The 15,175-nt window shown below is 46.1% G+C and overlaps 1 protein-coding gene across 1 annotated transcript in view; it reads left to right on the forward strand.

Annotated features, from left to right (window-relative positions):
• Positions 1–11,376: 11,376 nt before the first annotated feature.
• Positions 11,377–15,175, forward strand: part of LOC126295057 (nucleolar and coiled-body phosphoprotein 1-like) — a 43,773-nt gene continuing 39,974 nt past the window's right edge. Inside the window, exons 1-2 of the mRNA XM_049987304.1 lie at positions 11,377–12,342; positions 13,009–13,340. Coding sequence (XP_049843261.1) covers positions 11,377–12,342; positions 13,009–13,340 — 1,298 coding nt within the window. The remainder of the gene's footprint in view (positions 12,343–13,008; positions 13,341–15,175) is intronic.

Raw genomic sequence — 15,175 nt, forward strand, 5'->3', positions numbered from 1 at the left:
TACTCTTGATGAACTGTGATATCGTGTTGAAGTTGCATGGGCAGCTGTACCTGTACACGCCATCCAAGTTGTTTGACTCAATGCCCAGGCGTATCAATGCCGTTATTATGGCCAGAGGTGGTTGTTCTGGGTACTGATTTCTCAGGATCTATGCACCCAAAGTGCTTGAAAATGTAATCACATGTCAGTTCTAGTATAATATATTTGTCCAATGAATACCCGTTTATCATCTGCATTTCTTCTTGGTGTAGCAATTTTAATGGCCAGTAGTGTACTTGATTATAGACAACTGCATCATCTGTAAAAGGCCTCGGGTTACTATTAATATCCTCTGCAAGGTCATTACTGTACAAGATAAGCAGCAAGGGTCCCAAAACACTTCTGTGGAGTACACCCGAAGTTACTTCTGCATATGATCTTCACAAAACAAAAAAAGAACGTAGTATCTTGTGGCTATAATATCAGTAAGACATTGTTGGAAACAATGGCCAACTCATGTGAATATCTGGGTGTAACACTTTAAAGGGACATGAAATGGAATGAGCACATAGGCTCTGTCGTGTGTAAAGTAGATGGCAGACTTCGGTTTACTGGTAGAATCGTGGGGAAGCGCAACCAGTCTACAAAGGAGATAATCTTCTCGGAGTTCTACATCTATACTCTGCAAACCACCGAGAGGTGCATGACAGAGGGTAAATCACAACAGAAAACTAGTGAAATACTGTTTAGATTAACATTTTAAACATAAGAATGCACTGTCGGAACAATATAACTCTTTAATTTAGTTATAATCTTCTCGGATTTCTACATCTGAATCTACATCTATACTCTGCAAACCACCGAGAGGTGCATGGCAGAGGGTACGTCACATTGTACCAGTTGTCAGGGTTTCTTCGCGTTCCATTCACCTATGGAGTGTCACACACGCAGTGTGGGAGGAATGATTGTTTGAATGCCTCTGTGCACGCATTAGTTATTCTAATCTTATCCTCACGATCCCTCTGTGAGCGATACGTAGAGAACTTTAATATATTCCTAGAGTCACCATTTAAAGCCGGCTCTTGAAACTTTGTTGTCTATCTTCAAGAGTCTTCCAATTTAGTTCCTTCAGTATCCCTGTGACACTCTCCCACGGGTGAGAAAAACCTGATGATGGTCGAAGTAGAGAGGATATAAAATGTAGACTGGCAATGGCAAGGAAAGCGTTTCTGAAGAAGAGAAATTTGTTAACATCGAGTATAGATTTAAGTGTCAGGAAGTCGTTTCTGAAAGTATTTTATGGAGTGTAGCCATGTATGGAAGTGAAACATGGACGATAACTAGTTTGGACAAGAAGAGAATAGAAGCTTTCGAAATGTGGTGCTACAGAAGAATACTGAAGATAAGGTGGATAGATCACGTAACTAATGAGGAGGTATTGAACAGGATTGGGGAGAAGAGAAGTTTGTGGCACAACTTGACTAGAAGAAGGGATCGGTTGGTAGGACATGTTTTGAGGCATCAAGGGATCACAAATTTAGCACTGGAGGGCAGCGTGGAGGGTAAAAATCGTAGAGGGAGACCGAGAGATGAGTACACTAAGCATATTCAGAAGGATGTAGGTAGGTTGCAGTAGGTACTGGGAGATGAAGAAGCTTGCACAGGATAAAGTAGCATGGAGAGCTGCATCAAACCAGTCTCAGGACTGAGGACAACAACAACAACAACAACAATCCGAGCTTTCTGGTTCAGGTACATAATTGCAATCAATCTTCTCTCCTTCCACTTTTACTCCCTTCTTTTCCAAGATATCTACTAGCTTATCCCACTGCACTCTATCAAAGGCCTGTTCGAAGTCTATGAAGACAGCATACACTTCTTTGCCCTTTTCTACGTACCTTTCACCGATGGTTCCATCGACCGTGATGGTAAAACCAGCAGAAATCGCGACAAAATCTTTTCCCCCATCGATCTCCTTTCCACTGGAAATTTCGGTTAAAGCAGGCACAATAAATTTTGTAGAGGGTAATATTCGCTGTAAGCTTGTACTTACAGTTTTTTCCTGTACTGTGTAAGTTCCTAGATACTGTGACTTAAAAATGCGCATGACTTAGCACAAACACATATTTTTCATGAAGAGGTTTGACTCGTCGTGAGCACTTCGGTCCCAGGCAGTTTTGAGGAAAATTAACTGATGACAATCATTGCAGGACAGCATAAAATTCATTGTAAGACATATAAGTTGACAGAGGTAATTAATCCTGCCACCTTATCCCACTAACACATTAGCATACTGATCCTATGAAGACATGGGACACAGGCCAGGAGAAAGGAGAGTAAATAAGTTAAATTTGAATACCATCTCAGTTGATATTTTACGGTTTCCAACCGAAGACATTCCAGAACATGTTTAACTGTTTTTTTTTATATATAATGCGGGGCCACAGTCATAATTTATTATATATATATATATATATATATATATATATATATATATATATATATATATATATATATATATATAATGCGGGGCCACAGTCATAATTTATTTCTTTTTAAGTCACTACCGCCATTAGACTGTTGTTTATTTCCAAGATGGTATACTCAGCCATGAAACAAAGCAGTAGGCTTTACCAGAAATATCGACCCTTAAACAATGTGTCTAATAGTGTATTTTAAATACGAGAGTGTGCCATCTTAGGCACTATATAACACTTAAAACACTTGATAATAACACTTTGAAGCCGAAATCATGATCGTGTAAGTGTAAATGGAACACTGCAAATAAACAACAGTCTAATGGCGGTACTGACTTTAATGAAATGTTTAACAGATTTCAGATCCTGTATTTTTTTCAAGCAATGATGTCTATGGAGTTTGGCACATGGCCCACGATACGACCTGAGTGCGAAATTAATCACCTGTCAGCGCCTGTCAGCGCGGTGGTCTAGCAGTTAAGGCGCTCAATCCCGAACCGCGCGACTGCTGCGGTCGCAGGTTCGAATCCTGCCTCGGGCATGGATGTGTGTGACGTCCTTAGGTTAGTTAGGTTTAAGTAGTTCTAAGTTCTAGGGGACTGATGACCACAGATGTTAAGTCCCATAGTGCTCAGAGCCATTTTGATAAAGCAGCCCCACCTCATCTAACGACAGTTAAGGGGACCACACCGTGGTTCAGGTCGAAAAAAATCGATTTTCAGTTTTCATCTTACTTCTATAGATTAAGGTTTTATTTAATTACTCTGAAAAGGATTTTGATGAAAACAAATTTTTTCGAGCGTTTTCCTACCACGTGTGTTTATGTGCCACGCCCACTTTCTGTCACCCACTTTTCTGTATATATTTTAGATCTTTATATCCCCTACATTGCACGTCAGGTTTTTTTTTTTTTTTTGCTGTCCTCGGAATGCAACGGTCGGTATTCTTTTGTTTCTGCTGTTTGTAAACAACACACTTTCAAACACGCGGTTAGTTTTGTTCAAGTGTGATTGCAAGTAGTTATAGAAAACTTGCAGGTGTACTATGGGCGGACGATTGGGAGAAATAAAGGAAATCTGGAGGCAATGAAGAGAGATGTTTGGGCCATATTCTTCCATAAGTCCTCTACTGATGATAAGCCATGTCAAGGATTGTGTCCATCAGGAGAAAATTCGTGGTGCAAATACAATAGGGCTCAGGCAACTGTAGAATCCTATTCTCAACAGCATTCTTTTCCTGCTGCTGTTTTATATAGCAATTAAACCTATTTTCAGAGACTTGGCTCATCCTGGCCTTCTAAGGAAATGTCTGCAGGGGCAGACACAGAACCCAAATGAATGTTTCAACAGCATAACTTGGAACCGCCTTCCTTAAAACTGTATTTGTAGGCATGCATACAATGAAAGTAGGAGTTCATGATTCTGTTGTTACATTTAGTTGTGGTAATATTGCAAAGTGTTGAGTACTGAAAAAGCTGGGAATTAATCCTGGTGAAAATATAATCACTGGGCTGCACCATTTGCGATAAAATGAGGATAGCCGATACAGACAGGACTGCACCTAAAAAGGCCAAGAAAGCAGGAAAAACATCCAGGAACGTGAAAAGGAAGGAGAGCCATCATATGTAGGAGGACAGTTTTAATTAACGGTAAATAACAAATTTCAAAAGTGTTTTCTTTATAGTTAATTTCCCGTAAACTAAAATTTTCAGTACATATGCCCCATTGTATCTGAAACTATCATAGATAAATGAATGAAATTTTCAGAGACTCTGCATAACACAAAAAGCCACCTCTGGTTACTACATTCAGTAATATTCCCTCATTAGGAAGTTCACAAAAAATATTTTCTGTAGAAAAAACTTAATATTTTTTGTTAGTAAATTTAAAAAAGTATTTCTTAAAAGCTATAAAATGGATAAAGTAGATTTTAGTACAGTTGAGTCTATTAGCATCATGTAACATACAGTAAAAATATTAAGGTCCTGGATCAAATAGTTTTTTTTCAGCAATGAGTCAAATACTTGCCTAAATTAACATGAGTTAGATGGGCAGGGTGTGGTCCCCTTAAGCAGAAAAAACAATTTCGAAAGGCATTTCATTCCATGAACTAGGCAGCTATCATTTAAATGGTAAATAAGCGTTCTGTCGAAAATAGAGGATAAATTCTCGCTTCCGTTTCCACCTGTCGGCTTACACCAATGACGTCATGCCTAAGTCAAGGTCGCTACTTACAACGTTAATGCCCCATCGCACCCCGTCATATTTAGTGGTGAGATTGCCCGGTGGACAGGATAGTCCGTCAAAAACTGAACACAGACCAGGTATGAAAACAGGAGGAGGGTGTACTGAACTGTGAAAAAAAAAAGGCAAAATAGAAACAGTGAACGGTAGAAGAACAAGTGCAATACAGGGCAGCCTGAAATATTAACAGCGCCGTGGAAAGTGGCCGTGGTGTATGACTGTATGGTGCAAAAATCGGCAATTCACCCTGAATAACAAAAAGTGTGACGTCATCCACATGAGTGCTAAAAGAAAACCGTTAAGCTTCGGTTACACAATAGATCAGTCAAATCCAAGGGCCGTAAATTAAACTAAATATCCAGGAATTACAGTTAAGAACAACTTAAAATTGAAAGGAACACACACAAAATGTTGCGGGGAAGGCTAACCAAAGTCTCAGTTTTATTGGCAGGACACAAAATGTAACACATCTACTAAAGAGACTGCCTACGCTACGCTTGTCCACCGTCTTTCAGAATACTGTTGAGCGGTGTGGGATCCTTACCAGATAGAATTGACGGAGTACAGGTAAATCCTAAAAGAACTAGGGACTCAGGTCAACTGAAAACTACGTTATAAAGGAACGTGGAGTCAACAACTAGAGCGTACCGACTTGAAAATTCAAAAAGAGTGCATAGCAGGAGTACGCAATGGTTTGTTATACGATTTCTGTTTTGGTGTTGCTTTCGATACTGCTATTGTTGCTGTAGGTGTGTACTGTGCATTCTTTGGGTATTGCCATGTATGGTATCACTCCATCTGTTGATTCCACGTTCTATTATTTTTCATGATTTTTATTGGCTGTTAATTATTTCGTCAAGGGTTTAATTTTCTCGTTTCACTTACTATGCTACTGGAAGAACGAAAAACATAACTAACGTTGGAATCGACAACTAGACTTGACCTACTGTATATAGACAAAAAAATAAAAAAATATTCCTAAAAAATAACAACAAACACTTAATGAAAAACCACGAAAAATAACGAACAGTGGTGTAGAAAACTAGAAATAACCTATATAAGTGTCCTCTCAGGCAATCGTATCACACTCGGAAAAAAACGCCAAATATTTGTGAGAAGCAAGATTACATACATAAATGCGCATCCTCTCACACGCAGCAATTTCAGCCGTATTCGGAAAAAATAGCGATATATATTTACCAGAACTACAATTATAAATACGATTGCTACTTGATTCGCACGCAGCAACTTAAGTTGTGCACTTAGTTTCCTGCCAAACCACAACCCGTGGAAATCTCCATGTATTTGTAATAAACAGCGTAGTTTACGTCAGACATTAAGACAACCACAGATAAAATTTAATAACAAGCCACTTACACATCGTAAACTCATGACGTCCTTCATTCTGGATGTCATTGGTCAAAGCTGACAGGTAGAAACGGACACTAGATTTGATTCGAAATGGAACTTAATGCCTGAATTCGTTTCAAACACGTTAGAAAGTCTCCAAAATACGTTACTTCTTACGATATCGCCATGTAAAATGTTTTCACGGCAGCACGGCGATGTACTGAACTTGTCGCGTTGTCTACACGAGCGAATACGTGGGCGTCTTCGAAGCACCATGTATTATTTGTAGTAATTCCGAGCTTACTCTAATTATAATATTTATTAAGTTAACGGTTCTCCGACACAAACTGCTTTGAAGACGAACCGTAATAAACAGTCCGGACGTCTGTTTTGCAAAACTAAATTACCTGGAATATAACTGCTGTGTCGAAGAGAGTATTCACTCAACATACGTGATGTGAGAATTAATGTTATGCGCCCGCGGAATCGTGCAGCGATTTCACGTCTGTGTTTTGGCTGCCAAGGATTGGCGGAAAACAAATGCTGGTTCAAGACTTACCAGAGACGGCTATCGTTGCCCGTACCGCCACAGCATTTCACGGTTTTGTAAGGTTTTGATGAACGCGAACAGGACCATTCGTTTTGCTCGCCATTCGACTCGTCTCAGACTGTTGCTAAGACACGACACGGGACGCCGAAGAGACTCCTGTATTGTTGGAAACAGCGTCACGCCGCGATTGCTCTTGTTTACTCTAAGAGGGTATCGCCGTATAATTACAGGAGGCGTATATGGGCTGTGGTGCCCGGGGCAATTCCGACGAAAACAGTGCCCTCACAGCCTTACTTCCTGTCTCGTCTAGTACTTTCCGAACATCACAGAAGCTCTCCTGCGAAACATGCAACACTGACAGTCTTGAAAGAAAGGATACTGCGGAGACACGGCATAGCTCCAGGCTTCCGCAAATTTCTTTCTTCCAGGAGTGCCGCTCTTGCACGCTTCGCGAGAGAGCTTCTGTGAAGTTTGGAAGGTAGGAGACGAAGTACTGGCGGAAGTGAGGCTGTGAGGACGGGGCGTGAGTCCTACTTGAGGAACTCAGCTGGTAGAGCACTTACCAGCAAACGGAAGAGGTGCTGAGTTCGATTCTCGATCCGGCTCATAGTTTTAATCTGCCAGGAATTTCACTTCAGCGCAGGCTCTGCTCAGAGTGAAAATTTCATTCTGGAAAGTAATTTACACTACGGGCCATTGAAATTGCTACAACGCGATGATGACGTGCTACAGAAGCGAAATTTAACCCACAGTAAGAAGATGCTATGATATGAAAATGATTGGCTTTTCAGAGCATTCACACAAGGTTGGCGCCGGTGGCGACACCTACAACGTGCTGACATGGGGAAAGTTTCCAACCGATTTCTCATACACAAACAGCAGTTGACCGGCGTTGCCTGGTGAAACTTTTTTGTGATATCCCGTGTAAGGAGGAGAAATACGTACCATCACGTTTCCGACTTTTATAAAGGTCAGATTGTAGCCTATCGCGGTTGCCATTTATCGTATCGCGACATTGCTGCTCGCGTTGGTCGAGATCCAATGACTGTTAGCAGAATATGGAATCGGTGGGATCAGGAGGGTGATACGGAATGCCGTGCTGGATCCCAACGGCCTCGTATCACAAGCAGTCGAGATGACAGGCATCTTATCCGCATGGCTGTAACAGATCGTGCAGCCACGTCTCGATCCCTGAGTCAACAGATGGGGACGTTTGCAAGACAACAACCGTCTGCACGAACAGTTCGACGACGTTTGCAGCAGCACGGGCTATCAGCTCGGAGACCGTGGCTGCGGTTACTCTTGACGCTGCATCACTGACAAGAGCGCCTGCAATGGTATACTCGACGACGAACCTGAGTGCACGAATGGCAAAACGCCATTTTTTTATGAGTCCATGTTCTGTTTACAGCATCACGATGGTCGCATCCGTGTTTGGCGACATCGCGGTGAACGCACATTGGAAGCGTGTATTCGTCATCGTAGTACTGGTGTATCACCCGGCGTGACGGTATGGGGTGCCATTGGCTACACGTCTCAGTCACCTCTTGTTCGCTTTCACGGCACATTGAACAGTGGACGTTACATTTCAGATGTGTTACGACCATTGGCTCTTCCCTTCATTCGATCCCTGCGAAATTCTACAGTTTAGCAGGATAATGCAGGACCGCATGTTGCAGGTCCTGTAGGGGCCTTTCTGGATACAGCAAATGTTCGACTGCTGCCCTGGCCAGCACATTCTCCAGATCTCTCATCAACTTGAAAACGTCTGGTCAATGGTGGCCGAGCAACTGGATTGTCACAATACGTCAGTCACTACTCTTGATGAAATGTGATATCGTGTTGAAGCTGCATGGGCAGCTGTACCTGTATACACCATCGAAGCACTGTTTGACTCAATGCCCAGGCGTAACAAGGCCGTTATTACGGCCAGAGGTGGTTGTTCTGGGTACTGATTTCTCATGATCTATGCACTCAAAGTGCGTGAAAATGTAATCACATGTCAGTTCTAGTATAATATATTCGTCCAATGAATACCCGTTTATCATCTGCGTTTCTTCTTGGTGTAACCATTTTAATGGCCAGTAGTGTATTTATTTTTTTATTTTACACGTCTAGTTCATTAGGACCAAATTGAAGAGCAAATCTCCGTGGTCATGGAACGAGACAGTGCATGAAATTAACATCAGAATTGTTGACAACAGTTAGCATCTACACGATGATGAACAAAAACTATCATAATCAACAATATAACACACGAATTTTCTTTCTTTTATCCAGGAACTGCCCGACACTCTAGATGGAGTGAGCTATTTTCTTCGTGGCAACTTACTAAAATGGATGCACCGGAGTAGATGCACAGTAGTAAATGAGATGCGAGCCAAGTGCAGACTGGATTCCTGCCTGGTATTAACTGAGCGGAAAGGTGCTGCTTCTCGGGAACAGGCTCATATTGTTAACAGCGAACGGAACTGAAGAAAATGTCTATCGGGAGGCCAGTGTCAGAATTCCAGCGGTCGACAAGGGGTTCTCGATCGTGTACCACATTCTGCTCGAACTTCCCACTTCTGAGCCAAAAATACGCTTTCAGAGCGGGATGAGTTACCCCAAAGAAAGTAATAACATATGCCATAAATGAATGAAGATAAACAAAGTAGACTAATTTCCACGTTCGACTACCACTTATTGCAGATACTGTTGTAATAGTAAATACAGCAGCATGATGTTTTTGAAGATGGGCTTTCATTCCATTTCACTTATTTATTGGTCCATTTGATTCATTCCATACTTAAACAGTACATTGAATATAGGACAAGTAAAAATTGCCAAAGGATCAAAAACACACACACACACACACACACAGAGAGAGAGAGAGAGAGAGAGAGAGAGAGAGAGCATGACAAAATTAATTACAGATACCAGTCATAAATTACAAGTGATAAATATAGCAATTTGAATTTAACCATTATTACATAATCATTGTTTACAAGTCTATTTTTTGTAATTTAAAAATTCTTTTACAGAGTAAAAACATTTTTCCACTAGAAATGACTTAAGATTATGTTTTAAAAAAAAATTTTTATGTTGCTGCTTTTTTTAAATCACTGGGTGGCTGTTATTTAGTTGAGCTGTTATCTGTGATACACTTTTTTGGTACAGTGCTGTTCTACACTGTGACATGTGGATATTATTTGTGTTTGTTGTGTTGTGACTGTGTGTATGCTTATTTTGTTGAGGATGTCCAGTTTGGTTTAAAAGATACTCATTTGCGAACAGGATACACTCATATATATGTAAAGGCTCGGTAGGCTCATTATTTTCATCTCGATGAAGTGTGGTTCAAATGGTTCAAATGGTTCAAATGGCTCTGAGCACTATGGGACTCAACTGCTGTGGTCATCAGTCCCCTAGAACTTAGAACTACTTAAACCTAACTAACCTAAGGACATCACACACATCCATGCCCGAGGCAGGATTCGAACCTGCGACCGTAGCAGCCGCACGGTGATGAAGTGTGGTCTACATGTTTCCATTACAGCTTAGCTCTTACGAATTGGAAGTGTTCAGATTCACTTATCAAACGCCCATTCTATGTCATCAGAACGACAGTTTAATTAACTTGTGTGATAGAAACTGTAAAATTTGAGTCATATTGTGATTCAGCATCAAGTAAACAGAAATATCTCATAATCACCTGTCATATAAAAAGATATATCATTCACATGTACAGGGTGATTCTAAAGTCACTATACATTACAGTGATATAGTCACTGTCCATTTCAGTGATATAGTAATGGAATATTTGTTTCTTGCAGGTGCTACCACAGAATGCTAACCAAAGAAGAACGAATCGCTATTGTTTCCGCTCGTCTTCGTGGAATGACGTATGAGAAGTTGCGGACAGACTTTGCCCGTCTATTCCGGAAAACAGGTCCCTATGTAGGGAAGCAGCCTACTCACGCCGTATAAAATTCACAGCAGTCTTTCCATTGCGTGCCAGCCTGTCCGCTGTAACTAGCTCTGACGTCATAAATGTTGCGCAATACTTTAAAAATCAAGTAAAGAACCTGAAACGTTGCTAGCATGTCAGGCGTAATACTATATCATTATGTGTTGAATATCAGTTCAATAGCTTTAACCATTTTCGAGATTTGGACGTCTCTCTGTAAAAATGACTGGCGCAACAGAAAAGAGCTAGAAACTTAAAAATTTATTTTTCGATTACGTTTGCGTAATAATTTAGTAGAAACAGTGTTCTGGATCCCACAAATTAAAATTTTAGTTGAAATTCATGATTTTCTGGTTTTAGTCTTAAAAATTGAGGAAGCAAGATAGATTAAGTAGGTGAATAAATAAAGCTAGGATGTTTAAATTTAAGTAAAAGGGAGATCCGCTATAATCATAAAGATGTGAGAAGTTTCAACTGAATAAATATAAAACTATAGCGATAGCGTATCTGCAAAGGGCAAGTTCAGAGCTCGTCGACTGCGTGTAGTGTAATTAAATTAATTCTCTCGCCCAGAATATTGGACTTAGCCACGTCAGACCTTTATTATGATTACTTACCTGTGTGCTGATTGCACATTTAAATTGAGAGCTTCATTGGCCATCAGCAAAGGAAGCAATGATTTATTCGATAACTTACAGTGGTGCATTACTAGCTCAGCGGCTAGTCGGGACAGCGAATTTAATCAGGCGTTCCCTTAGCCGTCCGCACCGCGGCTTTATATATAAGAATGCTGCGCGAGAAGAAAGGCATGGCTAGTGTGCTGCTGAGATGCCGAACCGAGCAGACCGCTGTGAAGATGTGAAGGGTGTGGCGGATCGTCGTCCGGCAGAGCTTGCTCTGTCGGCGACCCCATCCGGCCCCCCAACGGCAACAACCCGGCAGATGGACATGGACCACGAGTCGGACAGCTCTACGGACCGGCGCAGTCGTTATGCGACCTCAGCCACGGCTGAGGCAGCGAGTGGTTCGGCGGACGGCTTGTCGGCGGGGCCTGCCCCGTCGGCGGCCGCTAACCGCCGGCCACCTACGACTGTCCGGCCCAGCAGGAACGGAGATACGCAGAGGAGCCGACGGGCATTTTCGGCGGATGGGGGCTTGCCCCTGCACGCCTACGCCCGCGTACTTGACGTTGGCGGCCCGTCGGCGTCGTCCTGCGCTACCAAGGAAAACAGCAGCGCGGCCACAGTGCTGGCCGTTCAGCAAACGAGGGCCGAAACGGATGCTTCGGCAACTGTTCCGGAGCAAACCAAGTCACTGGCGCCAGTGGCTTCAATGGATGCAGCGCATACGCCGGAGGCAGAAAGGCAGCTTGCCTTCCTGATGGGAATCATCCCAGGCACAAAACCGGCAGCTGAAACCATGGAGGTGGAAAAGCACTCGCGCAAGCGGCCTGCCGACGCGAGTGCTGCCACCACCTGCAAGAGGTCTGCCACTAGCTCGAACAGCAGCGCACCCACGCTCCGCACACAGCGGAAAGCATCGAGGAAGGGTAACAAGACCCTTCCCCCGGCCGCTGACGATGAGGGCTTCACACAGCCCTCCCGCAAGCACACAGCCAGAGCTGTCGTGCTCGCCCAACAGTCGGCCATCAACACCGGCAACCGGTACTCCGGCCTCTCAAATGACGCTGGAGAGCCCATGGAGAGCCAACAGCAGAGGAAGTCGCCCCCACCGCCCCCTGTGGTCATCAAGTGGACCGGCGGCTTCAAAGAGTTCCGAGAGAAAATCAAAGCGGTTGTTAAGGGGAACGTGACGTTTCGAGTCGCAGGGCGCGACTTACATCGCGTTATCACCAAAACAGCTGAGGACTACCGTGGGGTCATGGACCTCACCGAAAAGGAGGGGCTTCACAGCTTCACCTACTCCTCGGAGCCGGTGAAGACGCTGAAGGTCGTCTTTCGCAAGCTCCCGTTCAGCATGGACCCAGGATACCTGCGGGAGCTGCTTGAAGATCTGGGCTTTCCCATCCGCGCCACAGCGCGCATGAAGTCGCCCAGGGACCACTCCGACATGCCGCTGTTTATGGCGGTTCTCGATGACACCATCGAGAACCGCAAAATCTTCCAGCTGACGCACGTGGCCGATGTCGGCGTCACCGTGGAGAAGCTACGCAGGAGACGAGGCCTGCCGCAGTGCTTCAACTGCCAGGCCCTCGACCACGTAGCGAAGTACTGTAAGATGCCTCATAGCTGCGTCAAATGCGCGGGGGACCACGCCACTAAAGATTGTAAGATTCCGAGAAAGGACGCGCCCACTTGCTGCCATTGCGGCGAGAAACACGTGGCGTGCTACCGCGGCTGCACTGCCTTCCGGCGTGCCACCGCAAAACAACGAGGACAACCGGCGCACTCCGCGCGGGTGCAGTCCGGGAGAAGTTACGCAAACGCTGCCACTGACAAGGCACCCGCCAAGTCAACTGAGCAGCGTCCTGCCGACGCCGCCGTCGAACGGGGGCGTGGCAACCAGTCCGAGCCTGCTCCAGAGGCGGTAGTCGCTCACGGGCGCGGACCGCCGAGAGAGCAGCCTGCAACAGCGAGGGGCGGCCGCCGGCGCGGTCGGCGGAGGGAGCGTCCTGCCCGAGAGACGCCAGCTCCACAGCCTGCTGTTCGAGACCAGGCAGCGGCACCACCCCCAGGCACTGACAGGACTTCTGCAGCGAGTGTCGCGGAAGAAGTCAGGGCCATGAGGGAGGACTTCAAGCTGTTCCTGACACAACTTCCGCAGATGATTGCGTCTGCAGTGCAGTCGGCCGTTCAGGCCATCACCACACCAGCTGTCCCCACACCCAAACATGGATAGGCACATCCAGGGCCTAACCGTTTGTGTGTGGAATGCGAACAGCATCAGAACCCAAGCGGGAGAATTCCGCCAGTTCCTGCGTGATGAGCACGTGGACGTTTGCCTCGTCACCGAGACCTGGCTGAAGCCAGGCGTGGACGTGAGGGCTGCAAATTTCCGCTGCTACCGCACGGACCGGGCAACCCATGGAGGTGGAACGGCGGTGTACGTCAAAACGTCGTTGCGCCATCACCAGGTTCTACTCCCAGAGACGCCGACTCTGGAAACCACGGGCGTCGTCGTCTGCACTTCCGCAGGCCACGTCACGTTCGTGGCAGCGTACCGACAACCGTCGGGACACCTGCAATCCAGGGACATCGAGACGCTGCTGTCGATGCGCGGGCACCTCTTCATCGGCGGCGATCTCAATGCTAAACACCCGGAGTGGAACTCCAGGGTCACCACCATCAGCGGCAGACGACTACTCCGGGTCGCAAACCTCCACGACGCCATAGTGCTGGGTCCCTTCGACCCCACGCACTACCCGAAGCGTGGCCGTCCCGATGTTCTAGACATCGCGATCGTGAAAGGGGCAGCTCACAACGCGATCGCGACCACGCGCTGTGCCCTGTCCTCAGATCACCTGCCAGTGATCTTTGACATGGACACAGACGGGATGGCCCCACCTGAGCACCGCAGCGCCCGCCTCAACACCAATTGGGCGCACTTCCAACAGCACCTAGCAGAGACGGTCACCGCCACACCCGATCCGGACGTGGAGGGGGTGGACGCCGCGCTAGCTGCGTTCACCCACTACACACTCGCGGCGGCAGATGCGGCGGCGCCACAGCGACCAAGGAAGCCGATGGATAAATCCAAGCAGCTTCCGCCGGATATCTTGATGTCCATCCGTGAGAAGAACCGGGTCTTCCGTGAGTGGCAGATCACGAGAAGCCCCGCCACCAAACGCCTGCTAAATCGCCTGCGCCGCGAGATATCGGCGGCCGTCAGCCACCACCGAAATCGGGACTGGGCTGGCAAAATAGCCACGCTCAGAATCGATGACGGAAGCGCCTGGGCCGTAACTAAGAGCTTCCTGAGGAAGGGCCAACACATCCCGCCGCTGCAAGTTGGCAGAGACGTCGTCGCGGAACCAGATGCCAAGGCGAGCGTCCTTGCGGACGCCTTCGCGGAAAACTTTACACCGGTGGACGACGTCGTCGATGACGACATGATCCGCGAGGTGGACGAGCGCCTCCCACTGTACCTGACCCAGCAGGAAGAGGACGACATCCTCACAGAGACAACAGAAGAAGAGGTCCAACATCACCTCAACTTCCTGCAGCCCAGGAAGGCAGGGGGATGTGACAAGATGGGTAACGCACTGCTGAAGAAGCTGCCGCCGGAAGCAGTGCGTGTCGTCACAGCGATATTCAACGCCATCCTTCGCACTGGCGTCTACCCTGCTGCGTGGAAACACGCAGAGGTGGTCGCCATCCCGAAGGCTGGCAAAGATCCTAGGCTGGCGCAAAGCTATCGCCCAATAAGCCTCCTGCCTTCCCTCTCGAAAACCTTCGAGAGGATTTACTCGATCCGACTGCAGCGCCACGTCAGTGAAGAAGGCCTGCTTCCTGACGAGCAGTTCGGATTCCGCCGCGGTCATGCTACGCAGCATCAGCTACTACGACTGGTGGAGCAGGCAATGGGGGCCCTGGAACATCGCGAGTACCTCGGGGCGGTTTTCCTCGATGTTTCTAGGGCCTTCGATAGCGTGTGGCACGACGGCCTC

Source organism: Schistocerca gregaria, chromosome 11, assembly GCF_023897955.1.
Source record: "Schistocerca gregaria isolate iqSchGreg1 chromosome 11, iqSchGreg1.2, whole genome shotgun sequence".
Classification (NCBI taxonomy): domain Eukaryota; kingdom Metazoa; phylum Arthropoda; class Insecta; order Orthoptera; family Acrididae; genus Schistocerca; species Schistocerca gregaria.